The sequence below is a fragment of the Fusarium oxysporum genome, chromosome 15 (assembly GCF_000149955.1).
Source record: "Fusarium oxysporum f. sp. lycopersici 4287 chromosome 15, whole genome shotgun sequence".
Taxonomy (NCBI): domain Eukaryota; kingdom Fungi; phylum Ascomycota; class Sordariomycetes; order Hypocreales; family Nectriaceae; genus Fusarium; species Fusarium oxysporum.
This window is the reverse complement of record NC_031000.1, coordinates 1709868-1721890: the sequence shown is the minus strand read 5'-3', so window position 1 is coordinate 1721890 and position 12023 is coordinate 1709868. Positions and strand designations below refer to the sequence as shown.

The 12023-nt window shown below is 47.7% G+C and overlaps 7 protein-coding genes across 7 annotated transcripts; 4 read left to right on the top strand and 3 right to left on the bottom strand.

The window, feature by feature from the left end:
- Positions 1–1626: 1626 nt before the first annotated feature.
- Positions 1627–1969, bottom strand: FOXG_21751 (uncharacterized protein; the record flags this gene model as incomplete). The annotated part of the gene is made up of 2 exons (XM_018402106.1): positions 1816–1969; positions 1627–1762 (listed from the first exon to the last, which is right to left on the bottom strand). Coding segments are annotated over exons 1-2 (228 nt in total), but the record flags the coding sequence as incomplete, so codon positions are not given.
- Positions 1970–2622: 653 nt separating this feature from the next.
- On the bottom strand, positions 2623–4099 carry FOXG_21750 (uncharacterized protein). The gene is made up of 5 exons (XM_018402105.1): positions 3639–4099; positions 3378–3592; positions 3214–3331; positions 2800–3162; positions 2623–2746 (listed from the first exon to the last, which is right to left on the bottom strand). Exons 1-5 carry the CDS (start codon positions 3908–3910, stop codon positions 2674–2676), a joined length of 1041 nt encoding a protein of 346 aa, XP_018254739.1. The 5' UTR covers positions 3911–4099; the 3' UTR covers positions 2623–2673.
- Positions 4100–4422: 323 nt separating this feature from the next.
- On the top strand, positions 4423–5450 carry FOXG_14482 (uncharacterized protein). Its single transcript, XM_018394535.1, has 2 exons — positions 4423–4757; positions 4809–5450. Exons 1-2 carry the CDS (start codon positions 4440–4442, stop codon positions 5091–5093), a joined length of 603 nt encoding a protein of 200 aa, XP_018254737.1. The 5' UTR covers positions 4423–4439; the 3' UTR covers positions 5094–5450.
- On the bottom strand, positions 5068–5423 carry FOXG_21749 (uncharacterized protein; the record flags this gene model as incomplete). Its single annotated transcript, XM_018402104.1, has 2 exons — positions 5068–5212; positions 5257–5423. The coding sequence occupies 2 exons, from the start codon at positions 5421–5423 to the stop codon at positions 5068–5070; spliced, it is 312 nt and encodes a 103-aa protein (XP_018254738.1).
- Positions 5451–6516: 1066 nt separating the features above from the next.
- FOXG_21748 (uncharacterized protein) lies at positions 6517–6627 on the top strand (the record flags this gene model as incomplete). Its single annotated transcript, XM_018402103.1, has 1 exon — positions 6517–6627. The coding sequence occupies one exon, from the start codon at positions 6517–6519 to the stop codon at positions 6625–6627; it is 111 nt and encodes a 36-aa protein (XP_018254736.1).
- An 899-nt stretch (positions 6628–7526) lies between these two features.
- On the top strand, positions 7527–8870 carry FOXG_21747 (uncharacterized protein). The gene has a single exon (XM_018402102.1). The coding sequence runs from the start codon at positions 7535–7537 to the stop codon at positions 8633–8635; it is 1101 nt and encodes a 366-aa protein (XP_018254735.1). The 5' UTR covers positions 7527–7534; the 3' UTR covers positions 8636–8870.
- Positions 8871–9682: 812 nt separating this feature from the next.
- On the top strand, positions 9683–11480 carry FOXG_14481 (uncharacterized protein). Its single transcript, XM_018394534.1, has 9 exons — positions 9683–9816; positions 9867–9899; positions 9969–10059; positions 10116–10157; positions 10210–10364; positions 10417–10454; positions 10507–10644; positions 10699–11118; positions 11168–11480. The coding sequence occupies exons 1-9, from the start codon at positions 9772–9774 to the stop codon at positions 11199–11201; spliced, it is 996 nt and encodes a 331-aa protein (XP_018254734.1). The 5' UTR covers positions 9683–9771; the 3' UTR covers positions 11202–11480.
- Positions 11481–12023: the final 543 nt, after the last annotated feature.

The window sequence follows — 12023 nt, the reverse complement described above, 5'->3', positions numbered from 1 at the left end:
GGTTATTATTATATTTATAAAAAGAAAAAAAGTTAACCTTAACCTAGATAATAAATTAAACATTAGCTAAGTATAATTATAAATATTTCAAGACCTAGGACTGATAATTAAAATAAAAAGAATAATGATTATGCCTAACCCTTATGTTACGATTCGTGCCCGTAACAGCGCTGTAAGGCTTCTATAAGGCAGCTGTAGCACACCCATGATTGCTTGCATAGCGATTTTGGCCCGATCTTTTGCCCTGTGGTTTAACGGCTTGTGCAACCGTTACACCCGTGGCGTAGTTGTTAGGTGCAACCGTTACGCATAGAACGAGAGCCAAGTTACCTTCTTTCAAGTTCTCGAAATATTCAAATGTGATTCTTTAGTCATGAGATGTTGTTTGTCATACATCATCCATCTCTAATCACTGCAATGACCTCTCGCATAACAGGATGTTAGCTAGATTCGTTGTCAGTTTTCAGAAAACCTCGGTCACTTTGGTGATATCATTTCTGGACCTATTAAGCAACCCCATTGTTGCTGAACCTTTTCTATACAAAACCAACGTTGGATAACCTTACAAGTCTACTCAAATGAAAATTAATAAGTAGCGTCTGGCAATATGTGTCCTATAGAAGGAAGTTCCAACCACCCTGGTCTAGATATCGGTTATGTTGCTACGAACGCACCTTAGTTCGCATAGAGAAGTCCGATGTTATCGCCTATAGTGATCCTTGATATCTGATATCGTCTAAGAAAGAGCCTTCTTGTGCCTTCCTAGCAAATCGCGTGATAGCGTGGAGGATGGATGAGTCGTAGCCTAAGACCTTGGAGGTATAACAATGTGACTTCCGGCACCCCAGGCTTCGTCCGTTCACGCTTCGTAGCAGAGCAATTTCCGGCCTTACATGCTCCTAATGTGAAGTTATCTGAATAGTAAAGATCTGGTTTGGCGGGTCCGAGTCAAGGTTGTTTTCTGACGTTAAGCTTCTCCGCTGGAACGGTTTACGCAGTCGGGAGTTTCTCGCCAAGGCTGGAGCTGTACAGTGTCCACTATATGGATAGCTCACAGGACATTGAAAACTTAATGAAATACAGTAAGCCCAATCTGGCCTGGATAGACTAAAATAGATATAAAATCGCACAAACTATCTATCGTCTATCCCATCTGTGTTTCCCGTGGCTCCGGCATGTCGAGAAACTAAATTACACGAGACAGCAGGACAGCGTGATGCTAGCATGGAGAAGGGCGAGAGTTAAAGGACGTGTAAGAAGACACCGGCCGGCAAATGTCGTCGCTGAGAGATGATGTTGAGTCGGGAGGCGTATGCGAAGTCAGCGGGATGCCCAGATGCCCATTTGCAAGTCCCCAGTTCCGTCGCTTCTGTTCTGCAGGTCGTAAACCCATGACTGAACTTTCCATGAAAAGGATGCCTTGTAAGAACCCAAGGCTCGGGTATTTTCTACTGGCTGAAAGCCCAGCTAGAACCATGGAGATGATTATCACAGCTAAGCCAGCCCAGAAATGGTGAACGGCCGTACGTCTAGGTATGCTGTGCCTTTGAATCCCACAAGAAGTACGATACATTATCGCTATTGTTACGACTTGGGATGTCAGCGGAGGCAAGATACACGCAATTTCGCTGTGAACCTTGACTTGAGGAACGAATATCAAGGCCACTACGATGATAACCTCAATACACTCAAAGGCAACGGCACACATCACCCAGATCTCCAGATCGAAGCCCTTCCCGATCGGAAATATAACCGCCAAGACCTGCAAGGATATCTTAGAGCAAGCGCATGACGGGTAGCAGACTCTTCACTTACTTGTAATGTTCCAATCCCCCATAATGATAGCGTGATCAAGATCGCGTACATAGTACCCTGAGGAGACCAGGAATCCTTGACCACTCCACTCATCTGAAGAGAAAAAAGAATCAAGGCCAGCAGCTCTAGGATTATCCATACTATAACCAAGGCCACCAAACACGTATTTTTGGACCAAGCGGCGTCGAACTTGAGGTATATGAAGAGAAAGAAGAAAGACAAAGAGAGTATGGATAGGAGATAGCTATCAATGATTTGAAATTGGTGCATGTTGACCATGTTTGTTTCAAAGAAGTCGATCGTAGAGTATTCGTAGGCTGCACTCAGGGTGGTTGAAGCGTCATGATGAGCGACTGGAAGTGGAAGCCGGGCCTTATTTAAGCCTGTCACCCATCAGATCCATGGTCTCTTCATTGGCGATTGGAGTTGGCATAGTTGCTCAACACTGGGTCTCGCTTATGACTGGGGATTATACAAAACTACCTCAAGTCCGCCGGCCCGTCTTTAGCGCTTTACGAAAGATCCGTGGAACAGTTCCGAGCGCCCACGAATTTGTGGATTTGGTAGAGACCCTGGCGTATGGCAAAACTACGATAAGAACCCAATCGCGCTAATTAGTTCCCGCCAACAGTGTTGGTTGAAGTGGCGTCGGGGAACTCCTGACATGGATTATTCAGATACCCTACTTCCCGGTGTTTGGCAATTTGCCACCTAAGTTCGTGGCCGTTCGATGACTGCCTGAGGGAGTCATAGTTCTATTTTCTGTCTAAAGCCACCAGAATCATAATGAGCGGTTTTGTTCTACATCATGAATCAAATTACAGGATTTTAATTATGTTTCTTCTCCTCGGTGCTTGTTTACTGTCTGACGAAAATAGATGTCTCATCCACCTCCTGCCCCATTCGTAGTTTAGCCTTGCAAGACGCTGATCTCAGCAGCATGTTAGCTCCTGATGCAATTAAACATTACAAAGACAAACCTACCCTCGTAAGGACGACAATGCGCTCAGGTTCTTTCTTTTCAGTCTTTCCTTCACCCGATACCACATTCTACATAGGTCTTTGGGCGCGTGTCCAAGGAACATCTTACAGAGTTCGGCCAACTCATATGGCGACGTCCGATTCTCGCGCAAGCACGCCTCTATGAGTTGTTCCATCTCTTCGATACTGGACGGTTGTGAAACTTGCGCAGACGACCCCATAGTATCGTCCGTCGGTTCGCTATGTGCATCGGTATGGTGGCTGCTCTGTTGATCGTTGCTGTCGCTCGGTACACGCAATTCTGCTGATGTTTCTCTGTCGATGGCATTACCCGTTCGTTGAGAGTCATTGCGTAAGAGTTCAGGGCTACTTGACCTTAGCTTCAGCGGAGCCATCCCACCAGCAAGAGGTAGTTACCTTATTTTCGTCGTGCATACCAGTCCACCTGAGCTTGCGGACTGCAAAGTGTGAGCCTCGTTAATCTTGCGCAAAGGACCACGGTATGCCAGAGGCTTGAAATCGCCCGCATCTAGGTCTGATGCTCGCCATCAGCGCTGAATACAACAACGAATCATTTGTACATCGCTGGGTCGCAAAGAACCGTATAGATATCCTGGTCATCAAGCGCGTATGTGAGAGGCTCTGGTGAAGCTGTCCCAAGAGTAATGACGGTGTACCCTTTCGAAGCTGAACGTTGACATTCTTTAGTCCTTTTAGGAGCTCTGCCGTTGCCATGCAAGAGTCTCCTTCCCACGGTAACTCAACAAAACGTCGCCAACCCAAGAATTGTATGTAGCTTAGTGGTAGTCAGCGTAATGTCTGATCATAATATTCAATCTTACACTTCAAAGCCACTTTTCGTTGAAATGTGTTGGATATGCTGTTTCTCGATGTCGAAACGGTGCAACTGCGACTGTAGCACTGCGAGGAACCGCCCGTCGTCGTTTCGCACAGAGCCGATAGTACCGTTGCGTGTAAAGTACGCGAAATCATCGTTGTTTAGAGAAGAAAAGCCCCGCGTGCCCTTGATCAGCCCATATTGAAAGATCTTGTGATCCATACTGGATACTGACAGTACGAAAGGTGACGGAGACGAGCGGGCCGCAAGATGCATGAACCAAAGAATACCTAACAGCAATATGTCCACCTGCACACGAGGCGTTGCCCGGCGGAAATCAGCGGATTTTCTCGGTCGCAAACCTGGCGAGTTGGTTGGGAAAGAGATTATGAACAAACATGTCCAAGAAGCGTCTTGTCGCCAGGATCGCGCTGCTTTTCCAGAGAAATCAGGAGAAACCCTACACATAACCTTCAGCTAAATGCGAGTGACTTGGTTGCCAAGACATTCCCCACCTAAAATAGGAAAGACTTCCGACTTTGCGCATCAGCCGAGCTTGCTCTAATATCCGGCGAGCATGAGGATCATGACTTAACCGCAAATGGTATTCCTCGTAAGCTGGAGGTAAAGCTAAGAGCCTGCCACGATGACCAATACATTCCTCCACCCCGAAGCTGTTATCTCTTGTCTCACCATACGCCAATGACGATCGCATCTCAAGTCTTGGGGGGCATGAAAGATGTTGGCTCTATCGCAACGACCCCGGCATTCTCGCAAGAGCCCAATATTCGCGCCTGAGGCAACCATGCAGATACCCCAACCTCGAGATCTTCTAGCTAATGCGAGGCTTTTGTGTTGGTCAAGGCTCCCAGTACCGCTCACAGAGCCACCCGTATTCAAGCAGATGGCTGATCACACGCCGGATGTGGATCGAGCGACCGGCTCTCAGACACGGCCCTTGTTTGGATTCCACACCCTTGACGAAAACCTGCAGAGACTTCGACAGGAAGCAATGCCTGAAATCGTGATGTTGCAACCCAGACCCGCCGAGAAGAAACCTGGCCTTCAGCGTTACGACCCGCCCAAATCATGCGTTGACATGTACGAGATCCTTCAGAATCAAGTATGCGTACAAACCCTGGCGCTCTCTGCTGTCGCTGATGCCGTTCTCCAGGCCAATTTAGTCCAGTTAGCGGGCCTGAAAATCGGACCAAGGGTGCGGGAACCTCAGGTATTTCAGCTCTCCGAAGGACATAGTGCAGAAATCCCGGAAGGGTATCTGGGCCGTGCCATTCTCTTGTCACAGTACGAAGCACGGTTTCGAATGAGGCGCGGAAATTATGTCTCGCAGCAGGAGATTTGGAAGCCTGATCAGGAGCTGTATTTCGATGGCAGGCTGGTAGCTTGTGTTCCCTACACGAAGTTCTCTCTAGCTATTTACGAACTGGTTCTCGTGTAGCTACAACAAATCCTTCCATGACCTGCATCATGTTGTGGTTGGTGGAGTCATCGTCATCGTCTCCGACCCTGGCGTTACTGGCTGTAGGAACTGCGAGGTGGCGTTCAATATCAACCAGGCTGTCAAGTCAGTACTGTACCTGAAGCTAGCCGGTGTATCTCACCTGAGTTTGCCGCCATGAAGCTCGTATATGATGTTGGGTATACGGAGTGAGCTTGATGGTAGCTGTTTCTTGGGGATATAGACTTTGACATCTGCTAGCACCGCCTGATCTCCTTCAACCGTCATCTCACGCAAGATTCCAATATCTTCATCTGGAATTTTCTTCATTATGTGAACGAAGCTCCTCCCTGCTGGCATTGAGTACTCTCATCTGTATAAAATGACCTGTAGGCACTCACGACGGAGAGGGAGCTCGTCCGCTCGGGGAAGCCACGACTGACGCAATGTATCCGAAGCTTTGATCCACCGTCGGACGCCAAGTCGTAAGGTCCTCACTGCGGATCTTTGGGCTCCTGTATATGCCATCGTCATCTCATCGACCTCCCTCACCGGAAGATCCGATTTGATCGCAACGTCTCCCAATGCAATGAAGACGAAACTTGTGGATCTGTGATTCTAGATTACGAAGTAATGCCGCATGTCCTCGGCAAACGATTGAAGAAGCGTTTTCGGTTTCATCTTAGCACGTCCTTCGCGCACGAGTTTGCTCAAAGTTAGGTCTAGACGCAATTGTTCGATTTGCTCTTGGGTGCGTGGCGCTTTGTCATCCCAATCTTCTTCCCCTTTAGGTAGCGCTCTCAGAAAGGTCTTGATCAGACTGACTGACTCGGGCGATCGACTGGGCTTTGGCTGTCGCGGCATCGGCGGCTGCGGCCTACCCGAGCTGAATATGATATTGTCCATGCTGATGAAAAATATCTTCTCGGGGGTGTGGGGACCAACAAATTGGAAAACGAAATAGAGAAAAAGAAATGGAGGCGGGATGGCTCAAAGAAAGCTCAGGTGGCGGCTGGCATCCGAAGAGTGAATCGTAAGAAAACGTGGGTGGGTCGATCTTGGCCCATGAAAAGGAGATTCAGCTGATTAGCGTCAAGATGGCACAATTAATACGGCAGCGAACATGAAGCATTGGTCACACTAGACGTGGGACTTTTCTTGGCAATGCAAGTTCCATCTTTATTAGGCTTAGTCCAACCTGCCGTCGCAACGGATGACTTCCGGCCCCCGGAAAGCGTCAAGTACATTGCTGACGCCAATGCAGATCATACTATCTGCCCTTCCCCTGCGGTTCGCGCACCGTTCTACAGCTCAAGCTGTCTCTCGTTTCCCTCTCAATTCCATACGCAACATCGGACGATGGCTTCAACGCTTCGACAAAACCCCGACCGAGGTGGCTATTGAGCCTCTTACCAATCACGATATGATGGCCATTATGAAATCAACATCACACGAAAGAGGTGAAGGGAATGATGATGACCCGTGTAAGAACGATGTCATGAAGGATGACGGGGTCGATGAGACTACTGCTTGAAGCACAGTAATTTTCCCATATTGTGCCGTCGACGTCGTATGGTGTTGATAAGGGAGAACGGGAAAGAGAGGGAAAGGGAAAGAGGGAAAAGCGCGGAGACAAGGCTGACTAGACGAATCGAGACGCCCTAGCGTTTTATTTGACTAGCCTCGTCTTACAACACGGATTTGGTGGGGGCCGGCCTAGCCCAATCAGAACGATACGAGTGCTGAAGCAGCTTATCTCACAACCCTGGCAAACCCCAGCTTGGACAATACCCATCTTATGCATTACCATCTCAATGCAAAGCTCTTGCATCGCTGAAGGGAAGTGTCGCAGGATAAGCATGATCTTCACGGCCCCAGAAACAATTGTGTTAGTAACCAAGCTGTATACTTTAAGTAACTATGCGGAATGGAATACCCGCATCAAAAAAGAAAACAAAAAAGGAAAAAAAGAAAAAAAAATAAAAAGAAAAAGAAAACCATCAACCAACTCACTACTGCTGCTCACTATTAATGGCCTGACTTTCTATCTTTTAAGCACACTACGTACGGCACACCACAACCCAATGATTTTGTTCAACAACTTGCGTCGGTTGACGAACCACACAACTTGGCCGGTGTGGCTTGATTGCAGAAATATCCAGTCTGATGCAGGCACTGTATCAGCTCGAGGGGGGTTGGGACAGTGGCCCGTTGGGACAAAACGGTGATTGCTAACTAAGCTAAGCACGTTAATGCAGCTGTGGCTGGCTTAAACAACTGTTTTGCTTTTGGCTACCGGAATGTTGACCCGTCCATCAGTATGCAACCAAATGCGCCTTAGCGGGTCCGGGACGGCAGAGCAGGCAGATCATTTGCAGGGAACAGACAGCCGAGCAAGTAATTTAGCCCCTGATGAACGGGCTCCAGGCTTGCCAGCAGTGATGCAACGTTGTCTACAAATACTAAAGACATCGTCTTTAGAATGCAGCTTGGAAACCTCTTTCAAGTTACTGTCTGCAACGAAGCTTTTGCTTCCTCTCTCTGCAATGGCTGAGACCACAAGCAACAGGGGGGGCCTAATAGCCCCGCCAAACAGCCTAACTCAGGGCGCCACAACTCCTCCAAGCCGCGACGAAATTCAATCACACTCACTCATGGATCCTATCCCTACGACCCGGATGAGAGGACAATTGGAAGATGAGCCACCACAGTCAAGCGCTTTCTCTCGAATTCCTTCTCCCTGTCAGCCAGTCACTCTTGGGGGCAATAGCATTGCCCTCTCACGCGCGAACTACGGCCGTCAAGAGGACGACGAAATTATACACGCGTCTGCCACTCCCTCGCTCAAAGACAATGTGTCTCCGAACAACAGTCCTCCTCTGACTCACTTGCTGATTCGATTCAACCAAAGTGCATTGCTGGCCTGTGGACTTTTCAATCACTCGAGGCCCTCAAACGTATTTGCCCTTTGGGATGTGCAATGCCTCAATCAATATGGCGTCGAAGTCTACACATGGTCTCTCCTTGCCTATATCGAATCGTCGACCAGTAAACCACGCAAACGATACGATAGTGGCGCTCAGTGGCTCGAACTACGCCTTCATGACCTCCAAACGCATCTTCAACTGCGAGATTATGCTGTTCTTGAAGCAGAGTTTTCGGATCGGCAGACCCCCGAAGGTATGACGACGCGGGCAATGCTATGCCAACTGCAGCATTTTCAAGAGGCCGCACCATCAGACTTTGCGCACTGGCCGAGTGAAGGCTATGACGATGCTGTTGCGATTTTCCTCACTAAGTGTCTTGCTCGATTGCGATTTACGGCTTCCCTGGCAGCTCTTCAAGCAGACCCTGCGAGAGTCATGGCAACCATTTATTGGAAGTTTGAGAGAACTCTTCAGCCGGATGGTTTATCTTCTAACTTGTCTTCACCTTGCATCACATACCAGGCAGATTTCTCTGAGGAGTATCATTGCAAAAGTTGGTTGGCAGATGTAAGCGATGACAGTGATGATGAAAATATTGGTCGGTGGTCTGCTTAATAGCGATGTTCGTGGTAGTGGCAGATATATTCTGCGTCAGTAGGCAATTGGACGAAGATGGCAATGACCATCGTCGATTTTCGGCCTATGTTTCCAATTCATGTTACTGAGCTTAGGAAATCGGGTTGGTGGAAGGAAAGGAATCGAAGGTATCTAAAAGTCGTTATAGAAGCGCTGATAGGAATTGGTTTGAATTGAGCTTGAAAATAATGCATCTTGAAATGCTTCTGGCAAATCCTGACCACCGCCAAAGTCTAAGGGGTGTACCTTGCTCACTCTAGAGCCTGAACTCTGGTAAACTGCGAATTTGGGTACTGCACGGCAAGGACTGTGGCCCTCGTCATCCACACCATTCGCCTGGTCGATCCTTTGCCCTTTAACGGCTATCAAAATTGTTACATATCTAACAAGATGTTAACGCCATGTATGCTTCCGTCAGTAAATAAACGATAGTCATGTGCCGTATGTGCCGTATTGCGTTAAACCGCCCCGTTGAATCCCCGTAGTTGGTTTGTAAGCGGACCGCAAAGTCTGCAACCACCTCCTGCAGGTTCAAGATGCCTTATTGTTCCGATATGACTCTGGCAGGGCCGTTCAGACCTCATGTTTCCTTGGCCGCGGCCCCGATTCCTCGTAGATGGGATGTAACGCGGCCATCAATTTCCCCTTATCGCAACGCGACTGTCGATTCTCCTTGTCGCCTGGCCAACACCACAGTTTCTTTTTCTTTTCTTTTTGATATTCTATGCTGACCGAACACGCCTCAATTTTCAATGGATTATTAGCCGGCTTTCACTCGGAGTATAGGCTTTTCCTTGGCAGATACCGACCTCTGCATCTGCAAGCATGTGGGATTGGATGGAGAACATATAATCCTTGTATATTTGTTGGTCCAACACTCCGCCCAACACTCCGGCGGGGCATCTGCTGAGATGAGAGAGAACAACGTAATCTAGCTTAGACGTAATTGGTCCCCGCTCAAGCTTGGCAACAAGGGGGTTAAGGTATTAAAAGCTGGCCGACTCGCCGCCTTTTTGTGAGGGGAATGCTGACTGCAATGCTCTGTTCAGCCTACAATCCGGCTCGTTGACAAACGAACTAACACACGCGTATAAAGACCATTCAGATTCAACACAATGGCAGCAACCAACGGAGATGTTATCGTAGCTCCCGATGATAATGTTCAATCCTAACTACAAACAATACAAGCATGAGCTAACCTTGAGTCTAGGATACTGGCGATCAAGACTCTTCTCTTGGAGATGTATGGGTAGCCCCTTGATCGTTTCCTTTTAAAAAGAGGTCAGATCACTGACATAAACCCTGGGCATAGGAAACGGCATCCTCAACCGCAAGCCTGAGAAGCTCCATTCTTGACTACCGACACGAAAACGGGAGAACGTATCATCGATTCAAGGATGGAAGTGGGTTAACCTTCCTTATCCTACAGATATTTCCTACTAATACATACCAACTCTAGAGTACAACCTTCCCAACGACGAGCGAGAGAATGAAAGGCTAGGTAAACTTACGCAGCTCACCCACCGTTTAATTTTGATGCTAAAATTGTTTAGACCTGCAGCACCATTTGTTTCTCCGAACCTTCGACAACAAACTTGGTCTCGCCCCACCAAACCTACCCGGTTCCAATGTCGAACGAGTTCTCGACGTGGGCACTGGTACAGGTATTTGGGCAATTGACTTTGCAGATGATCATCCCGAGGCCGAGGTAAGGGAAGCATCCCAGAGCTGAAGATGCTCATAGCTGACAGCATATATAGGTTCGCGGGATCGACCTTTCTCCCATTCAGCCTAACTTGTACTGTCTGAGCTACTCTTTGGGAGCCAAATAGTGACTAACAGTTGACTAGTGTCCCTGCCAATGTGGAGTTTCAGATCGACGATATTGACGAGGAGTGGAATTATTCTGCGCCGTTTACTTACATTCACAGCAGAATGATGAACATGAGCATTCAGAACTGGGAGGACTATCTACGCAAAATCTTTGAGTAAGTTTCACTTGAGGCCCAGTATTGCCTATAGGTTAGCCCTAACTTGGCTAGTAATCTTGCTCCAGGCGGCTACGTCGAACTCCAAGATATTGATGCTTTCATGGAGTCTGACGACGGTACTCTTACCGAAGCACATGCACTATCGAAATGGTGTAAGCTTCTACGTGAAGCAGCGGTCAAATTGGGTCGCCCGTACATACCAACCAAAGATTTGAAGGGGATTATGGGCAAAGTTGGATTCACCAGTATCGTCGAAACTCGTTTCAAGTGGCCGTCAAACCGCTGGCCCAAGGACAAAAAATACAAGGACCTCGGAGCATGGAACAATGAGAACACGAACCTTGTTCTTGAATCAATCAGTTTAGCACCATTAACGAGGGGCCTTGATTGGACTATCGAGGAAGTCAATGTTCTTTTAGTTGATGTGAGAAAAGAGTTGAATGATCCAAACATTCATGCCTACTGGCCAATGTACGCAGCCCGCCTTTGACTTCGGGTCTACATGCTAATATATCATTAGTTGCTCAGTTTATGGAAGGAAACCAGAAGTTTGAGGAAGGGTATGCGAGCAATACAGTAGCTGCGGAATACTATGGTTTTGTGAATAACATTGATCCCGGATCGTGACGCAGTCAGCCACGACCATCAACTACGTAGAGGTAAATCGGCAGCAAGCAATCGAACCTAGCATCGAGTCCGACTGAGCATCTTTGTACTGCACGCATGAATAGCATGCAGTGTCTGTATTATGTTACTCCCGTAATCTTTCGGGCCCGTCCACGCATCTCGTAGGTCCATCACCCTCTAGAATACCGCTCTGGCCTTGCTTGCCCTCCTACGGCTTATCGTATGGAAATAGTCACCGCTGTGATTTGTAAACCTTCTGATCTGTAAGATCTTTTCCTTATTTACACATATGCTCATGATGCAGTCTTTGGTAAATTTACAATATCCAGGTCCACGTCAACTAACAAAAGATTAGAAGAGGTTAACATTGTCCTCACTGATCGTGAGGTTGTCGATCGACCTGTCTCTTGGATGGAGCCTGTCTTGTTCAAAGGCTAGGTGTTCCTCGATGAAGTACTCAAAAGCAGCAAGTAGAGCCCATCGAGAGCTGCCTTGTAGACGAACCTTTCTATAGCCTTGAGTGTGACATGTCGGCATCCTGTTTGGCAGTGCATGGGTGTTAGCCTTCGCTGAGACCGTGGATTTGTTGTTTATATTGCGCAGTAGCGCTGGGTGAAAGTATTGGTTTATTAAACTTGATTGTGTATTATTGAGATTAGACTCCTTCTCGGGTTTAAACCTCGAGATGATTTCATCTAGCACTTTGAAGTCTAAATCTAGGACTTTCAGACTAACAATCTGTATCCTGA